The 19731-nt window shown below is 41.3% G+C and overlaps 3 protein-coding genes across 11 annotated transcripts in view; 1 reads left to right on the top strand and 2 right to left on the bottom strand.

Annotated features, from left to right (window-relative positions):
* Positions 1-243: 243 nt before the first annotated feature.
* Positions 244-11112, bottom strand: MGC82392 (protein). 2 transcript variants are annotated; one of them, NM_001093321.1, is given in 8 exon segments: positions 657-1092; positions 1215-1557; positions 5016-5133; positions 5725-5934; positions 6973-7091; positions 8052-8163; positions 8297-8455; positions 10905-11112. In NM_001093321.1, coding segments are annotated over 7 exon segments (1029 nt in total). In that variant the 5' UTR covers positions 11043-11112; the 3' UTR covers positions 657-1092; positions 1215-1384.
* On the top strand, positions 11104-12516 carry LOC108700862. 3 transcript variants are annotated; one of them, XM_041575868.1, is made up of 2 exons: positions 11104-11240; positions 11620-12516. In XM_041575868.1, the coding sequence occupies exon 2, from the start codon at positions 11748-11750 to the stop codon at positions 12192-12194; it is 447 nt and encodes a 148-aa protein (XP_041431802.1). In that variant the 5' UTR covers positions 11104-11240; positions 11620-11747; the 3' UTR covers positions 12195-12516. The 3 variants fall into 3 exon arrangements, with proteins under 3 accessions (XP_041431802.1, XP_018090370.1, XP_018090369.1); XM_018234881.2 differs by lacking the exon at positions 11104-11240 and adding an exon at positions 11292-11386; XM_018234880.2 differs by lacking the exon at positions 11104-11240 and adding an exon at positions 11324-11478.
* A 5780-nt stretch (positions 12517-18296) lies between these two features.
* Positions 18297-19731, bottom strand: part of LOC108700861 (potassium voltage-gated channel subfamily H member 6) — a 98139-nt gene continuing 96704 nt past the window's right edge. For all 6 annotated transcript variants that reach the window (XM_018234878.2, XM_041576482.1, XM_041576483.1 and 3 more), the window contains 2 exons: positions 19530-19728; positions 18297-19173 (listed from right to left, as the gene is read on the bottom strand). In XM_018234878.2, the coding sequence (XP_018090367.2) occupies positions 18904-19173; positions 19530-19728 (469 nt within the window). In that variant the 3' untranslated portion in view covers positions 18297-18903. The remainder of the gene's footprint in view (positions 19174-19529; positions 19729-19731) is intronic.

Raw genomic sequence — 19731 nt, 5'->3', positions numbered from 1 at the left:
AGAATTCGGCTGGAGCAGCACTATTAACTGATGTGTTTTGAAAAAAAATAAATAAATACATTTTTTGTTTTCCCATGACAGTATCCCTTTAATCTCTCCACCAGGTTTTCATAGGGTCCCTCATTCATTAGGGATGTGTTTTATCCAAAATACAAGCAAGAAACAGCCTCCCAAGCCCAACCAGGAGTACAGAGTCCATATCGAAAAAGGCAATATGTGAAATCATTGCTCTGCCAATCACTGTAGGGAACCTGATTGTCCTTTAATATCAGACAATATAAAGAAACAGCATGTCAGCACTACAAATACACACATATATGTGGATAATAAACTAGGGATCCACTTTTTTGGATTTGGCAGGTACCCCCTGAATCCTTTGTGAAAGATTCGGCCGTATACGGAACCCTAATTTGCATATGCAAATCAGTGAGGGGGAGGAAAATAGAGGCGCGCACGAAAGTTTTTTACTTCTTTGTTTTGTGAAGGAAATTCATATGATTTGAAGGATTCGGTGATTCAATGCATCCCTATAATAAACACGTCATATTACAGGACAATAGTCACCATCCCACCCACAATCCCCTCAAACAACTGAAATAAACTCTGGGCAAAGTACAGCTAAGTGACCAGAGAAGGGAACCGCCCACTTTTTTTTATTTTTTATAATGTCGGTTAGAAAGCAGGGGCTGATTTACTAAGCAGCACTAATTCCTTCATGTAAAAGAGTTGCATCATATACTGTAAAAACAGACAGACGGACTCAGTTAATCTGGACAATAACGTTTAGTAGTGAGAGCCAATGAGCTCCTGGAGTATAATGAGGATCTTCTGGTGTAGACCAATGAGAGGAAGGAGAGCCAATGAGCTCCTGGAGTATAATGAGGATCTTCTGGCGTAGACCAATGAGAGGAAGGAGAGCCAATGAGATCCTGGAGTATAATGAGGATCTTCTGGCGTAGACCAATGAGAGGAAGGAGAGCCAATGAGATTCTGGAGTATAATGAGGATCTTCTGGCGTAGACCAATGAGAGGAAGGAGAGCCAATGAGATTCTGGAGTATAATGAGGATCTTCTGGCGTAGACCAATGAGAGGAAGGAGAGCCAATGAGATCCTGGAATATAATGAGGATCTTCTGGCGTAGACCAATGAGAGGAAGGAGAGCCAATGAGATCCTGGAATATAATGAGGATCTTCTGGCTTAGATCAATGAGAGAGGAGAGCCAATGAGCTCCTGGAATATAACAAGGATCTTCTGGCTTAGACCAATGAGAGGAAGGAGAGCCAATGAGTCCGGATGTATAAAAAGTGAGGGGCTCGAGGTGCGGAAGATCCTGTAGTAAAGGGGCAGGAGGAGGAGGAGTGGGCTAGAAGCAATAAATAAAGTCAAACTCGCAGGATCTCCAGGCAGTTGTTATAACAAATGGCAATCCAGTCAGGCTGGGTACTAGCCCACTGCACGTTGTTGATTTCACCCTCGGCTGTGTAGGCCAATATGGGGTCCTCGATGGCTCTTGGCATCTGCTGAATGTCCCAGATTAGGGCCTGATGATCGTCCGCTGCAAAGAGAACAGGGAATATTTCTGTTAGTCAGGATGAAACTGGAACCTGATTGGATATCACATAAGTAACAGGACACTGGTCAGTTCATGGCTATACCTCATTTATCCCTAATGTTCTTAAAGGAACAGTAACACACTTAAATTAATGTTTTAAAGTAATGAAAATATTATGTACGGTTGTGCTGCACTGGTAAAACTGATGTGTTTGCTTCAGAAACACTACTATAGTTTATATAAACAAGCTGCTGTGTAGCCATGGGGGCAGCCATTCAAGCACAGGATACACAGTAGATAACAGATAAGTACTACTATAGTTTATATAAACAAGCTGCTGTGTAGCCATGGGGGCAGCCATTCAAGCACAGGATACACAGTAGATAACAGATAAGTACTACTATAGTTTATATAAATAAGCTGCTGTGTAGCCATGGGGGCAGCCATTCAAGCACAGGATACACAGTAGATAACATAAGTACTACTATAGTTTAAATAAATAAGCTGCTGTGTAGCCATGGGGGCAGCCATTCAAGCACAGGATACACAGTAGATAACAGATAAGTACTACTATAGTTTATATAAACAAGCTGCTGTGTAGCCATGGGGGCAGCCATTCAAGCACAGGATACACAGTAGATAACATAAGTACTACTATAGTTTATATAAACAAGCTGCTGTGTAGCCATGGGGGCAGCCATTCAAGCACAGGATACACAGTAGATAACAGATAAGTACTACTATAGTTTATATAAACAAGCTGCTGTGTAGCCATGGGGGCAGCCATTCAAGCACAGGATACACAGTAGATAACAGATAAGTACTACTATAGTTTATATAAACAAGCTGCTGTGTAGCCATGGGGGCAGCCATTCAAGCACAGGATATACAGTAGATAACAGATAAGTACTACTATAGTTTATATAAACAAGCTGCTGTGTAGCCATGGGGGCAGCCATTCAAGCACAGGATACACAGTAGATAACAGATAAGTACTACTATAGTTTATATAAATAAGCTGCTGTGTAGCCATGGGGGCAGCCATTCAAGTGTCGGATTTTCAAATAAGATGATTATTAACTATAAGAATATTCAGGTTTATTAATGATAACGTATGATTATTTTACTCAATAGAATACATATTCATGATTGATATTATGCACATTTGATTAATCATATAGTGGTGAGAAATGAATGTTATATTTTGTTTTATATAAATTAATGTTTAGTTGGTAAGAAACTTCTGCTCTGAAAAGGATGTTTTATCAGACTCCTAACACAGGTGTATAACCTTTGTGCTTAAAGGTTGTATAATCCTTGGTGTCTGTGTGAATAAGATGAGAACACCTTGAAGGATTTTACAAACTATCCACAGTATAGAGCACACCTGTATGAGAGGGTAATAATTAATTAAAGACCAGACCAACTTTGAATGGCTAGTGTGTTCACAAGTATATTGTATGTGTACTGAAGGTATTAAGGAATCATAAAGTATTGTTTCAGTCTCAGACAATGTCAACAATAATGTGTAACATCAAATTAAGAAAGGTCAAAGGCTATTATGTATTTTTTAGATATTTTTAGGTCACGATGTTTGAGGCAATAGTGCCATCTACAGGTAGTGTAGGACATCACGCCCAGGGGTAAATGATTGACATTTTACAAAATATTTAGATTAGATCAGGTGATAGTTTAACTTTTGGAGACTACCCTTCAATTCCAATTGGTTAATTAATCCCAGGGGTTGAGTTTTAGACAGAAAGGAGGGATAAATTAGGAGACACTGGGATACAGAAAAAAGGAAAAAGAAAAAAAAAGAAACTAAAGAGGATAAGAAAAGGAGGGCTGACTGAAGAAGAAAAACTCTACATCTGAAAGAAAGAGAAGGAAAGAAATCTAAAACTACTTGGAGACTCTCAACTATAAGAAGACTCATTCTCCAACTAAAAAGAAAAGAACCAGTGGGTTTTAAAGATCCAGAAAGTGAGATCAGGGTGACATCACAGGCCAGTGAAAACTCTACATCTGGTAAATATACATTTTTGTTATACTTTTTCTCGATTAAGTTGTATGCTTGGATATTTATTATTCCTATGTGTATTATAGTCATACCCTAAACATTGACTTTCCCAGAATTGCAAACTGGGAATAATCTGTTTAATTTGGGTCCATTCTATTTTTTCATTAATATATATATCTATATATGACATCCAAGTTAACGATTTAATGGGGAAATAGGAAAATTTAAGGACAGAATTCCTTAGCAAATCAGAATCAGTCACATATTCCTCCTTTGATTCCAATACCTTATTATTAATAAGAGTGTATATTGTCTTGTGGATGCTCGCCATATTAATGATTTTGGTCTTATCAATTAATATCTGTTGATAAATTTTATCTTGTGTTTATATTAAGAAGTATTTGGTGAATTTTAAAAGAAGTGATAATTTGATTTGTTATCATTATATATAAATAAATTAATTATTTTGTTAAATAGTTGTCCTGATTTTTCACCCTTTGTACCAATTGATTGGGAAAGCTCGATATCGAATTCAGAGTTGGGCATATATTATTTAAGACTCCTCCTGTTTATTACTTATAAGGAGCCTTAAATTCTTTTAAATAATTTTATATAATTTCATTAAATATTCGCACAAATAGCCCGCCACAAGCACGGGATACACAGTAGCTAACAGATAAGTACTACTATAGTTTATATAAACAAGCTGCTGTGTAGCCATGGGGGCAGCCATTCAAGCACAGGATACACAGTAGATAACAGATAAGTACTACTATAGTTTATATAAACAAGCTGCTGTGTAGCCATGGGGGCAGCCATTCAAGCACAGGATACACAGTAGATAACAGATAAGTACTACTATAGTTTATATAAACAAGCTGCTGTGTAGACATGGGGCAGCCATTCAAGCACAGGATACACAGTAGATAACAGATAAGTACTACTATAGTTTATATAAACAAGCTGCTGTGTAGCCATGGGGGCAGCCATTCAAGCACAGGATACACAGTAGATAACAGATAAGTACTACTATAGTTTATATAAACAAGCTGCTGTGTAGCCATGGGGGCAGCCATTCAAGCACAGGATACACAGTAGATAACAGATAAGTACTACTATAGTTTATATAAACAAGCTGCTGTGTAGCCATGGGGGCAGCCATTCAAGCACAGGATACACAGTAGATAACAGATAAGTACTACTATAGTTTATATAAACAAGCTGCTGTGTAGCCATGGGGGCAGCCATTCAAGCACAGGATACACAGTAGATAACAGATAAGTACTACTATAGTTTATATAAATGGTGGCTAAACAAAATAAATGATGAATGTAAATGATAAAAGTGCTCATCAATTTTACATTCACTTATTTTTAAGGTTTACTTATGCTTTAAATAACCCCCCAGTTGAATTTTGAGTATATCCCCATCAAACACTCACCTGCAGTACAGATGTGGCAGGATGAATGTGGGGCCCATGCAATGCCGTTGACACAAGCCCGGTGGTTGTTGAGTCGGGCTACTGGGGTGCAGGGCACTCGTACATCCAAGATGACCACCTGAAAAAAGAACAAAAATGTATGTTTAATACAATACACACTGGCAAGTACAGATAATGTCCCTTTTGGTTTAGCCCAAACTACACAGCCCCTCCCACCATAATGTATCACAATGGTACAAACCAGACTGAGTAAGGGACTCTATGTCCTATATGTCAGCAGCTCCCTGTGCCAAAGGGGTGGTTCACCTTTAAATTAAATTTAAGTATGTCCTTCTTCTTCTGATTCTTTCCAGTTTTCAAATGGGGTCACTGACCCCTTGAAAAAGACAAATGCTCTGTAAGGCTACACATTTATAATTATTTCTTGTTTTTAGTCCTCATCTTTCTATTCAGGCCTCTCCTATTCATAATCCAGTCTCTTATTCAAATTATTGGGTCATTAGGATTCTAGCAACCAGATTACTGAAACTGCCAACTGGAGAACTGCTGAATAAAAAGCTAAATAACTCAAAAACCACAAATAATAAAAAATGAAAACCAATTGCAAATTGTCTCAGAATATCCCTCTCTACGTCATACTAACAGTTAATTTAAAGGGGAACAACCCCATTACACGTTACGATATACTGTATAAGTGGCCCCTCCTCACTTCCATTCCATCCATAGCCATGGTGGCCAGATAGTTGGGGTCCTGCTTGTTCCAACACAGTCGAAGTAGTGGGTGATGCTGGGGGTCCTCGTAGATGATCGTGCTGTGCTCCAGGTGCCGCAAGTCAAACATTCGCACGGAGCCGTCGGCCCCCACTGAAGCAAACATGTCTCGACCCCCTCCGGCACGGCTGAATGCGATGTCATACACCTGTCACATGCAGAAGGGTGAGATATTCATATTAAAGGCACAGCGAGAAATATCTAATCGTTCATATGAGGCGTTTGGGTTTCCTCTAATGCTCCTTCTTTTACTGCTCTGATGTCGTATTAGCTCCTCCCCTAGTGGTGCTATTAAAGGGATACTGTCGCGGGAAAACCTTTTTTAAAGGTTAATAGTGCTGCTCCACTGAAATCATTTTTTCAAAAGAGCAAACCGATTTTTTTACATTTAATTTTAAAATCTGACATATTGTCAGTTTCCCAGCTGCCCCCATGCATGTGACTTGTTCTCTGATAAACTTCAATCACTCTTTACTGCTGTACTGCAAGTTGGAGTGATATCACCCCCTCCCTTTTCCCCCCCAGCAGCCAAACAAAAGAACAATGGGAAGGTAACCAGATAGCAGCTCCCTAACACAAGATAACAGCTGCCTGGTAGATCTAACAACACTCAATAGTAAAATCCAGGTCCCACTGAGAGACATTCAGTTACATTGAGTAGGAGAAACAACAGCCTGCCAGAAAGCAGTTCCATCCTAAAGTGCTGGCTTTTTCTGAAATCACATGACCAGGAAAAATGACCTGAGATGCACCTACACACCAATATTACAACTAAATACACTTGTTGATTAAGGGATGCAATTTTATATTGTAGAGTGAATTATTACTTTAAAGAATCCCTTTAAAGGGAAACTATTGCAAGTGGGGGATAAAAAGGGCTAGGAATGGTGAAGTAATAGAAACACAACCCCATAAGTATGACCAATATTACAACTAAATACACTTGCTGGTTCAGGAATGACATTTTATATTGTAGAGGGAATTATTTGCAGTGTAATTTAGAAACAAAAACGAAATCATAAGGGTATCCGTTTAAGATGTCACCATAGCAACGCATCCAGTGGAAAGAATGGAATAAAAGCAGTGAGATTTATATGAGGAAGTAAATGAGAAGACATTACATTATAGGATATCCCCTAAACACTAACTATCATATTTCCCACCAATAAAGCGAGGGGCTTCTCACCTCTTTGTCGTGGGCAATGAGCTGCGTTTTCACATGTCCCGACACCAGATTAACTCTCCCAAGGACCTGTCCCGTCTCCAGACCCCAGATTGTGCAGGTCGTGTCAATACTCGAGGTACCTGAAGATCAAAGGAAATCCTCTTATTCTCTGGTCCAATGAAAACTCCTAAACCCACAACTAAATCCTTCACTGGAGACCTGAGTGCTGGAGGGATCGTTTGATATTCCCTGACATGGACACTAAAGTCTGTTGGAATTGGACTGTATTAAAATATACCGGTATGGGACCGGTTATCCAGAATACTCAGGACCTGGGGGTTTTCGGATAACAGATCTTCCCCTAATTTGGATCTTCATACCTTAAGTCTACTAGAAAATCATATAAACATGAAATAAACCCAATAGTCTGGTTTTGCTTCCAATAAGGATTAATTATATCTTAGTTGGGATCAAGTACAAGGTGCTGTTTTGTCCCTACAGGTATGCGATCTATTATCCAGAATGCTCTGAATTACGGAAACGCCGTCTCAAATCGACTTAATTTAATCAAAAACTTCTAAAACCATTTCCTTTTTCTGTGTAATAATAAAACAGTTGCTTGTACTGGACCCCAACTAAGATAAAGGTATGGGGACCTGTTATCCAGAATGCCTGGGACCTGAGTTTTTTTCATAATTTGGATCTTCATACCTTAAGTCTACTAGAAAATCCTTTATGAAATCATAAAATAAACCCAATAGGCTGTTTTTTTTTCCTTTAATTATATCTTAGTTGGGATCAAGTACAAGCGACTGTTTTATTATTACACAGAACAAAGAAATCCTTTTAAAAACGTTTGGATTATTTGATTATAATGGAGTCTATGGGAGACGGCCTTCCCGTAATTCCGAGCTTTCTGGATAACGGGTTTCTGGATAACGGATCCCATACCTGAACTATTGTTCCAGGACAAACGAGTCCCGTGTGAATGTCAATATTTGGCCATAGACATGGCAACTCCGGCTGACTCTACTAACTGTTTGGCTATCGTCCAACTGTTTTACTCAGTCTCTACTTGGCGGCTCTTGGATTTTCCTCACCCAGCAGGTTGGGATCGACTTCATTCCAATCAAAAGAGGTGAGGGGGGCACAGAAATCCGAGTTCTTGTTGTTGTTCAGCAGACACTCTAGACGGGTCTCGGTCTCCCCGACCTGTGATTAGAGACGGAATCAATTAAACATGGCTGCCGGGGTCTCTCCCAGAATTCATTGCTCGTTAATTAACAATTCATTAATTGTCGGGTGCCGTATCTTGGGTCTGTGATCAGTCCCGGCTATTACTTACCCTCCAGATGCGCAGGTAGTCCCCGCTAGTCGCTAGCAGATCCGGATAAACTCCTTTGGTGTCGGGGATCCACATAAGTTTGGTCGTGGGATACGGGTGATCGAATGTGTTCCTGCAGATGAACTCAGAGCTCTCCTCATCCAGTCCTACCAGCTGCACCTAAAATATCCCGAGACAGGTTGGTAAATACTGGGGATGCACCCAATCCACTATTTGAGATTCGGCCGAATCCCCGAAACTCTTTGTGAAAGATTCGGCCGAATACCGAACCGAATCCTAATTTGCATTGGGGGCAGGAAAGGAAAAGGGTGAACAATTGTTACACTTCCTTGTTTTGTGATGAAAAGTCACGTGATTACCCTCCCCGCCCCTAATTTACATATGCAAATTGGAGGTGGGGAGGAAAATCGGGACTTTTTGTCACAAAACAAGGAAGTAAAAAATGGTTTCCCCTTCCCACTCCTAATTTGTATATGCAAATTAGGATTCGGTTCTGCTGGCCAAATCCTGCTGAAAAAGGCCTAATCCTGGCCAAAACCTGAACCAAATCCAGGATTCGGTGCATCCCAAGTAATCCACTATTTTGAACTCGACGGAATCCCCGAATCCTTTGTGAAAGATTCGGCCGAATACCGAACCAAAAAGTCACATTTTTCCTCCCGTCTCCAATTTTCATATGCAAATTAGGATTTGGTTTCGGCCAAATCCTGCTGAAAAAGGCCGAATCCTGGTTTTAGTGCATCCCTAGTAAATACAGACAGTGGCACGAAGCAAATCAAAATGGGCAGGACCTGAGCCACTAGCCACTCCCACTGCCAATCATTTCCATTTACACAGCAAGCATTTATTAAAGGGGTTGTTCACCTTTAAATTAACTGTTAGTATGATGCAGAGAGGGATATTCTGATTCAATTTGCAATTGGTTTTCATTTTTTATTATTTGTGGGTTTTGAGTTATTTAGCTTTTTATTCAGCAGCTCTCCAGTTTGCACTTTGATCCAAATTCCCCTAGAAACCGTGCATTGATTTGAATGAGAGATTGGAATATAAATATGAGAGGGACTTGTAAATAAAAAGTAGCAATAAGTAGCAATAACAATAAATGTGTCGCCTTACAGAACATTTGTTTTGTTTAGATGGGGTCAGTGACCCCCATTTGAAAGCTGGAAAGAGTCAGAAGAAGAAGACAAATTACTAAAAAAGAAAAAAATGAAGACCAATTGAGAAGTTGCTCAGAATTAGTCATTCTATCACATACTAAACGTTAACTTAAAGCTGAACCACCCCTTTAACTGATAAAACCTGCCGACAGCCTCTAATAAATGGGGGTCACCTGAAGCCTGAGATTTGCCCAAATAAAGGGATGAGAAATCCACTGGGAGTGCGACATGATCAGGAGCAGAGAACATTGGAGCAGCTCATAGACCTGAATTCTGATCTAATCGTTGGCGCAGGGGGCGGAGGCTTTCAGACATTTTAGCCTCCTGTCAACAAAAGTCATTTACCTCTAAATCCTCATTTACAACTCCCCCCCCCAGCAAGAGGATTTGAGGCCCCTGCTTGGGAGGGCAGCAGTTTGGGGGGGACCCTGTTTGGGAGGGCAGAAGTTTGGGGGGACCTTGTTTGGGGGGGCAGTAGTTTGGGCGGACCCTGTTTGGGAGGGCAGAAGTTTGGGGGGGCAGTAGTTTGGGGGGACCCTGTTTGGGAGGGCAGTAGTTTTGGGGGAGGGCAGTAGTTTGGGGGACCCTGCTTGGGAGGGCAGCAGTTTGGGGGGGACCCTGCTTGGGAGGGCAGCAGTTTGGGCGGAGGACCCTGCTTGGGAGGGCAGCAGTTTGGGGGGGACCCTGCTTGGGAGGGCAGCAGTTTGGGGGGACCCTGCTTGGGAGGGCAGCAGTTTGGGGGGACCCTGCTTGGGAGGGCAGCAGTTTGGAGGGGACCCTGCTTGGGAGGGCAGCAGTTTGGGGGGACCCTGCTTGGGAGGGCAGCAGTTTGGGGGGGACCCTGTTTGGGAGGGCAGAAGTTTGGGGGGGCAGTAGTTTGGGCGGACCCTGTTTGGGAGGGCAGAAGTTTGGGGGGGCAGTAGTTTGGGGGGACCCTGTTTGGGAGGGCAGTAGTTTTGGGGGAGGGCAGTAGTTTGGGGGGACCCTGCTTGGGAGGGCAGCAGTTTGGGGGGACCCTGCTTGGGAGGGCAGCAGTTTGGGCGGAGGACCCTGCTTGGGAGGGCAGCAGTTTGGGGGGGACCCTGCTTGGGAGGGCAGCAGTTTGGGGGGACCCTGCTTGGGAGGGCAGCAGTTTGGAGGGGACCCTGCTTGGGAGGGCAGCAGTTTGGGGGGACCCTGCTTGGGAGGGCAGCAGTTTGGGGGGCCCTGCTCTAAAACAAACACAGAGTCTGTAGGAGGGACAAATCGCTGCATAAATAAAACTAATTTGTGTGCGGGTTTTACTTCCCCTTTAACAAATGGCAAAGATCTGGTCTGATCGTTCCCAAGAAGCAGGATCAATCCATGTTCCACTCGCAACGTCCATAGAATGACAGGGCATGCTGGGAAATGTAGTCCCCCCCCCCCGAGTGTTTATCCCCAGACACTGAGCGCAGATTTCTCTTCACCTTATTGTTATATTCCTCCACAAAACTCCCCAACGCCAAGCGGAACCTCTTGTCCGGCCTCACGCTCCAGTTCATCGCATAGACGGTCCATGGCGCCTCGTACTTATAAATCTCCTTCCGTTTCCCGTGCAGGGACATGTCTGCAGCCGCTCTGTACAAACCGACACCGGGAAACAGTCGTAAACGAGCTCTCCGTCCCCGCCGCTTCTTGGGATCAAAACAAAAACACCAGCCAATCGGAGCATTCAGACCACAACAATCACTCTCTCGGTACAGCGCAGGGTGATTGGCTGCTTCTATCCCCTTCCCACGCTTTGATTGGTTAGGGCCGCAAACGTGAGTGTTTTTCCTTTCCCGAGAGCTGATTGGATCATGCCACTTGTCTATACGTCATTTCCTGTGCGTCCGGTTTCCCGTGCGTTTTGATTGGTGTATGCGAGCGGACATCCTGTATCAGAAAGAGGCTTGAAACGCGAATAAAAGTATTTTCCTTCATAAAAACCCTCTATGGAAAGCGTAGCTGATTCTGTCTTTACATTCCAGGGACTGGCTGTCCTGCACAGTTTGGGTTCTGGTAACAGCCCCGTTTTTTTGTTTTTGTTCCTAATTATGACAAGAAAGTTAAAGATGACCAATTGCACAGAAGAATTATAATGGATTGATGTGGGACTTTATAGAGAGTTACATGTATTCACTGCTCTGTGTGTTTCTGCAGGTCGGTGTCAGGACAGCGGTTTTTAGGAGCAGGAGTCGGATATAAGAGTCTGTTGTCCCTGTAGAACTTTGGAAAGGAAAAAAAAATCTAAGTCTGATCTAGAAAACATATCCTTGTGGAAGTGCCTCATGCCTCGAACAAAAGAGATTCCCGAGGACCTCCGACAAACTGTTATTGAAGCTCACCAGGCCGGAAAAGGCTATAAAACTATTTCCAAAGAGTTTAAACTCCATAAATCCACCGTCCGGCATATCGTGCACAAATGGAGGCAATTCAACACCATCGTCACCCTTCCCAGGAGCGGCCGCCCGGCAAAGATCACACCAAAAGCAAAGCTATTAATACTCCAGGAAATCTCAAAGGACCCGGGGCTAACGTCTAAGGAACTAAAGGCCTCTCTTGAATCGGCCAATGTCAGCGTTCATGATTCCACCATCAGGAGAACACTGACCAACATTCGCATGCATGGAAACGTTGAACTACAACCCGAGAAGAACACCGCTGCCCCTCTGCGGTTTGCCGAAGACAAGGTGGATACGTCATGGCTGTCGGAAGAATGTTCTGTGGACGGATGAGACCAAAAGGAAACAATTCAAATTCCTCCAAGCTGAAGAACAGAACTGATCAGCAATTACCGGAAGTGTTTAGTTGCATAATTGCTGCCCAATAGAGGGCTATGTGTATATACAGCCTTGTGGGGGGTTTTTTTCAAGATGTTATTCAGGTTGTACATAAGGGTCTTTTCTCACTCTGTAACCTAAAGATATTGACGGTATCAATAGAACTGTAATAATGATGATTGTTAGATTTATGATTATCTTAGGTCAAAGTTGTCTATCGAAACATTAAATCACTTGCAGTTACTAAACATGTAGGGTTTATCCCACTTGTAACAGCCTTGTTGTGCTGGTTTCCATTCTCCTTGATCATTATCTTACCCATGCACTCTTTGCTAGATTAAATATATCTGTGTGTCTGTAGATGTAAGATCTTCCCTGTTTACAGAGATATCAACATATGCCATGTCATCAGGGTTATAATGGCCAACTGCAGACATTTTTGGCGACTTTTATGTCATCTTATTGTGAAAAGGCAAATGAACTTGGATCTGTGTGTTTAATACCGGCACTCACCTCTCCTTCATAGCACAAGCCGGTTGCTAATGAAAGGAATAGTATAGTGAAAGGAATGCTTTACTGCATTATAACAAACTCAGACCTCGGCGCATTTCGGTCCACTAGAGCCCGTTATCAGGATAGATATATATATATATATATATATATATATATATAGATTAAGGATGCACCGAATCCAATATTTTGGATTCTGGCGAACCCCCGAATCCTTTGCGAAAGATTTGGCCAATACCGAACTGAATCCGAATCCTAATTTGCATATGTAAATTAGGGGTAAACATTTTTTACTTCCTTGTTTTGTGACAAAAAATCACACAATTTCCCTCCCCGCCCCTAAATTGCATATTCAAATTAGGATTTGGATTCGGTTCAGATGGGCAGAAGGTTTCGGCTGAATCCAAATCCTGCTGAAATATATATATATATATATATATATATATATATATATATATATATATATCTCCTTGAAAAAGGTCCCATTGAGGACCGAAACGTTGGAAATGCATTTGTGAATAAAGCACATCAAACTTCTTCTTGATAAATAAGGAGTGCGAGTCCATTTACTACTATATATATATATATATATATATATATATATATATATATATATATATATATATATATATATATATATATATATATATATATTCAGGTATGGGATCCGTGATCCAGAAACCCGTTATCTAGAAAGCTCCGAATTATGGAAAGGCTTAAGAGGATGACACTTTGCTCAATTAAGTTTTATTGTGATAAACAGGTTTATTTTATATTGTGCATTTTAGAAACGTTTTCTATTCTCTATCCCATGGCGCTTGACATTGTCACTTACCTAGTTTGTTAATAGTCTCCAGGGAGAACATAGGTAACAAGTGAAGGAAGCAATATTATCATTAGTAAAATGCACTATTAACTAAAATAAACCCCATACCCCTGAACATTTAAAACCTAAATCAGGTGTCTTGAAATGGTCTTTTTTTGGGTGTCTTCGTGCATTGTATCTGATAAAGTCCCCAAAAAACATGACTACTGGACTTGTCACATACAATCACACACAAACACAAATCCACGCAGACAAAAAGGCTGAATCAGCACGTGCCACAGCATGTGAGCAGTAACCGCACCAAGGCTTCAACCCGTGTTACTGACCATTCACTCGCCATTCATAATTTGGGGTTGATTCGATTGGGAGTTGAAAGGCAATGGCTTTCTCAAATGGGGAGCTCTCTCATATGTTGGGGGACTAATTGAATCAACCCACCCCTTTCACTTACACATTCACAACATGCCCAGTTTACTGCTGCCTAATTAGGTGACCTCGCCTCCTAACCAAAGCCTTAAAATATCATTTTTAAAAAATTCTTACCCCACTACAGACCCTAATCCTCTCTATGTATATCCTAAAATATTCTAATATTTGATAATAAAGTATTCTAATACCCCCAATCCCCTTCTATAAATCATAAAAAATGTGTTTTTTAATAAAAATGTAATAAATAATAAATTAATAATAATAATTTATAATAATAATAAACTAAACATTTAATAATATAAATAAATAAGATTATAAAACATTCTAATCCCTCTATATCTCAACACTGAAGGCGTTCTCCGATGTTGCCATTGTGCCAGAAGTTCTAGGCGTTGTAAAGAGTTTTGATTTCATATGTGTCTATAGGGAACTCTTCAACCAAGGCAAGTAGTATAGCAGCTCCCATGTATGTGATATTGACATTATGTCTCGTGCTTATAGCATGTGATATCCTTAGGTTACTGTCTAATGGGGAAAGGTATAATTGTCTTGCGTTGTCCTCTATCTTAAATGAAATAAATACTGCAGCCCGGTTCAGAGTAGCAATGTATTAAGAGAATGTTGGAAGAGTTCCTTAAAGGAAAACTATACCCCCAAAATGAATACTTAAGCAACAGATAGTTTATATCAAATTGAATGACATATTAAAGAATCTTACCAAACTGGAATATATATTTACATAAATATTGCCCTTTTACATCTCTTGCCTTGAACTACCATTTCGTGACTCTATCTGTGCTGCCTCAGAGATCACCTGACCAGAAATACTACAACACTCAGGGCTGGTCCTATCACATGTGGGGCCCAATTGGGACCATGTTGGCGGGGCCCCTAGACAAAGTGTTGCTGGCTACTGACACACCAAGTATTTAGGAAAATAAGGGCATACAGGCACAAAATAGAAAGGAAAGGGGCAGACAAGGTAACATAATAGGGGCACACAGGGTAAGAGAGAGAGGGAGGAAATAGGAGAGTGGACTGGGCCAATTAGTTTGGGGCTGGGCCGATTCAGCTTGGGAGCAGGCTTGGTTGGATTGGGGGCAGGCAGGGCCTATCAAGGTTGGAGGAAAGCTGGGCCTATGAGAGTTGGGGGCAGGCTAGACCTATGGATTTGGGGATGGGCTGGACTCTCAAAGTTGGGGGCAGGCCAGGCAGCATCATGTGCTGAGGGAAATATTATCTGTGCTGCCCTGTGGTGCGGGGCCCCCAGAGGTGCGGGGCCCAATTGGGCCCAATTGGTCCAATTGGCCTAAGGCCGGCCCTGACAACACTAACTGTAACAGGAAGAAGTGAGGAAGCAAAAGGCAGAACTCTGTCTGTTAATTGGCTCATGTGACCTTACATGTGGTTTGTATGTGAGCACAGTGAATCTTACGATCTCAGGGGGCGGCCCTTATTTTTTAAAATGGCAATTTTCTATTTATGATTACCCAATGGCACATACTACTAAAAAAGTATATTATTATGATAATGGTTCATTTACATGAAGCAGGGTTTTACATATGAGCTGTTTTACTCAGTATCTTTTAATAGAGACCTACATTGTTTGGGAGGTATAGTTTTCCTTTAAAGAGTAGTGTTTACAGTGACTGCTGTAACTGTTGAAGGGTAGGGGCGGGGGAGTATGTTATACAGAGTAGGGGTGCACCGAATCCACTATTTGGGATTCAGCCGAATCCCCGAATCCTTGGTGAAAGATTTGGCCGAATACCGAACCAAATCAGACTCCTAATTTGCATATGCAAATTAGGGTCAGGAAAGGAAAAAGTGGGGAAAAAATCTTCTTTTGTGACAAAATGCAAATTAGGATTCAGATTCGGTTCGGCCAGGCACTAGGATTTGACCGAATCCTGCTGAAAAAGGCCAAATCCTGGCCGAATCCCGAACCGAATCCTGGATTCGGTGCATCCCTAATAAAGAGCACTTTGCAGGCTGAGCTATTTCACATTAACCTCTTGCTAGGGAGTCCTGTACCTTCCAGCAGCCCAAAGCGGAGCTCAGTAAAACATACAGCCCTGTTAAAAGAAAAAAAAAACAGACTTCCATTTGGCAAAAATGCATGTTTATTATAAGTATTTTTTTTTTCTCTCTCTAAAACTCCAAAATAAAAAGTTTCACAGTTTTTTTTTCTAAAATGTTGGGTTGACTGTGGGTGGATGGAACCATATGAACAAAACAGCTGCGATCTGAAGTGGCTACAGTCACAAAATATGCCCGAGATCCCAATCACAAAAGCAATGCATTCTGGGAACTGTTATTAGCATCACTATTATCCCAACACTCTCGTTGAGTCGGAAGTAACTCTGTTTTTGTTTGTGTTTTAAATCCAGACCCCACAGATCTCACTGCAATTTTTATTCCAATAGTGATCCGGGTCGCAGCAGCCAATTATATTACCCTACATAATCCAAATCGTATCGGATGCCTGATGAAGGGAAATGATAGGAAGCCGCAAGGGAAGTGGTTCTGTAGAATTTATTCCTTTGTAGCAATAGGATCAGACAGTTTGATGATGTCTGGACAACCCATGAGCCTGTGTCCAACCTCTCTGCGTCTAAACTTCAAATTACTGCAACAATTCTCTCTTTATATTGGCGCCTATGGAGATCAGCATCTACCGACTCAGGGAAAAACACTCGAAAAGTATGCGCCTAGACTGGTTATAGAATTATGACTGTATTTTATACTGGCCACGACAGCTGCATGGCTGATTTCTGACTACGGCTATGGGATCCGTCGTCCAGAAAAGCTCAGAATTACGGGAAGGCCGTCTCCCATAGAATACATGTTAATCAAATAATTGACATTTTTAAAAATAATTTCCTTTTTCTCCGTAATAATAAAGCAGTGGCTTGTTCCTGATCCCAACTCAGATATAATTAATCCTTATTGGAGGCAAAACCTATTGGGTTTAATTAAATATTAAAGTAGACTTAAATTATGGGGATTTGAATTATGGAAAACCTCAGGTCCCCAGTTTTCTGGATAACAAGTCCCATACCTGTACTTGTCAGCCACGTGGAATGTGGATTTTATCTTTGAGAGCAACATCCAAGGGGTTGGAGAGCAACATTTTGCTCACGATCATTGGATCACTGGTCTAGTGGGAATAAGAAATTGCAGCAAACCAGTTAGGGTTGCCGCCTGTTTGGTTTTGACCCAAACAGTTCAGTTTTCAACCTTAAAACCCGAACAATAATGTGGCCAATACATGAAAAGCATTTAAATACTAAGATACTCACCTAAACATGGCTTAGTTACTATCAAGTACAGTTCATTTCTTTTTTTTCTAAATTAGCATAGCTGTATTTCAGAGCTTTCTGGATAATTGATTTCTGTATAATAGATCTGATACCTGTAATTAAAGCATTGGGTTTAATCACCGAGCAGAATATATCAAGAGATAGGGTTGCCACCTGCGTGGTTTTGAACACTTATTTATCAAAGTCCGAATATATCTCAATGTTTTCTGCTACAAACTCCGAACAAATCCGCCTGGGTTTTTTTTACTCTTATTTATTACTTCATTTTCCAGGGAATTTGCTTTGCAGGAAAAACTCAGATTTTCATTTTTTTGTATTTTTCAACCGAAAATTCAGATTTCTTATGCTTTTTGCCCCCAAAACTTCGGGGTATTGCAGAAAACCCAGCGCACATCAAAAAATCATTGGGACTTCTCCCATTGACTTATGTGCAACCTCACAGGTCTGAGATGCCGGATTTTCTGATTTGGACTTTTCCATCCTTGGGTTTTAATAAATTCCGAAAAAATTTTGATTTTTTTTTTTTTTTTTTTTAAAAATCACAACTTTTTCGTGATTTTTGCATTCGGGGATTAGTAAATAACCCCCTAAAACATTGAGAATACTGGATAGAAATCCAGCCAGTTGCATCTAAGTGATGCCCTGGTGTCACAACTCCACCAACACCATTGTGCCCACCTCTGATGTCATCATGCCTGTTCCTACATCACTGCCCCACCCCCAATGATATCTGCCCCGCCCCCTGTGTTCGGGTTTAGCCATCAGCAAAGGTGGCAACCCTAAACCCAGTTATTAGACTGAAACTGCATTAGTGGTACCATATTTCACCCCCAGACAACGGTTGCCATCTTGTACCCTTTCATAGCAGACACATACTGAATCCACATTTTGCATGATGAATAAGTATTTAATGTAGATACAAACTGTGCAGCTTGTATCCGAATGAATTGCTCATTAGCCAGGCCAATCTGGAGTCAGTATCTGTTCTCTTTTAATGGGGTGAGGCAGCAGCTCTATCCACGACAGCCAGGGATATAAACCTGTGAAGGCAAATATATGGCTTTATCTTTCCATATATTTCCAACATGCAGTTACACATATCTTAGATTTCCAAGTAGCAAAGAAATATTTTCATATATATATATATATATATATATATATATATATATATATATATATATATATATATATATATATATATAATCTATAAATGCGATATTATGTCATATAACATTTTAATAGGAGTGTCCTTGTGTGGAACCGAATGCTTTTTTCTGTAGCCGGATTTCTGTACTGACCAGTAGCTGATTGTTATGGCATTGGCCAAGAGCCAAGATCATTTATAGAAGTCTAGCGCAGGTATCTAACATCATTTAGGAGGTGGGCATGTATTGCCCCGTCGTTCTTCATCACCCAACAGACATGGCCTTTAACAAAATTCTATTCTATGCTTAGACTGTTGGTAGTTGGGAAGGTGGGGGATCATTTCATGATGAGACTTATCTTCTCTCTCCCTCCTTCTTTCTCCAGCACAAGGGAAAAGCTTTAATTCAGTAATAATCAGCTTCAAGTGGCCCTAACTTCCTGGAAGTCCCGGGTCTGAAAGGTGTCTTTGAAACTCCTGATCCGGAGAAGAGGAGCATTCCAAGTTCTCAGGCAGAGAAGGAAATCGGAAGCCTCCATGCATTGGCTGTGAAGTGTTTCCCGGGGGTTGACCAATATGGGCTGGGGAATGTCCATTCCCAGGGGGGGAAATTGAGGTTTCTTGGGAACCGGTGTGAAGATTTAAAGTATTGGGTTTAATATTCAAAGGCTCCACGTCAATGTAGTCAGTCAAACAAGGGCTCTGGCGGAGACAGAAAAACAGCAGCTAAATACAAGAAACTGCTACAAAATGGGCCAATGTGTTCTTCATACAATGCACCTAATTTTAAGGTTTATTTTAACAGCCATCTAAGCTAGGATGACAGCCTAGAGGGCAGAAGTGCCGAAAAAAGGTAAATCAGGATCTACCATTAGATTTTGAGCTGGTGATCAGTAGATCATTGCCTCAGTTAGACTGTAATCCCTTACAGTGCTGTAGCAGTGCTAGATTTTTATGGGGTTGCTCGTTAGTAATGTCTGGGCACCCCTATCATAGTGTAATACATACTCAATGTGGGAAGATGCAGAGCACAAAATGTGAATGTGATGAGCACTTACCTGAAGAGAAGATACAGGGGACTCTGGGGGTATTGAAGGACTGCTCTGCACTGGCTCGACGCTCTTGGATGTTGTTTGATAGAGCCCCAGGTTCTGGGTGCTGGGGGAGACTGAGCTGTATGCAGGGGGTATCTGGGAAAGTTGTCTTTGCAGCAGCTGCAGAATGATACTAATATCAGAGGACATCCTAGTCTCCAACCTG

The sequence above is a fragment of the Xenopus laevis genome, chromosome 9_10L, assembly GCF_017654675.1.
Source record: "Xenopus laevis strain J_2021 chromosome 9_10L, Xenopus_laevis_v10.1, whole genome shotgun sequence".
Classification (NCBI taxonomy): domain Eukaryota; kingdom Metazoa; phylum Chordata; class Amphibia; order Anura; family Pipidae; genus Xenopus; species Xenopus laevis.
Note: the sequence above shows the minus strand (reverse complement) of the source record. Positions and strands in the feature narration are given on the sequence as shown.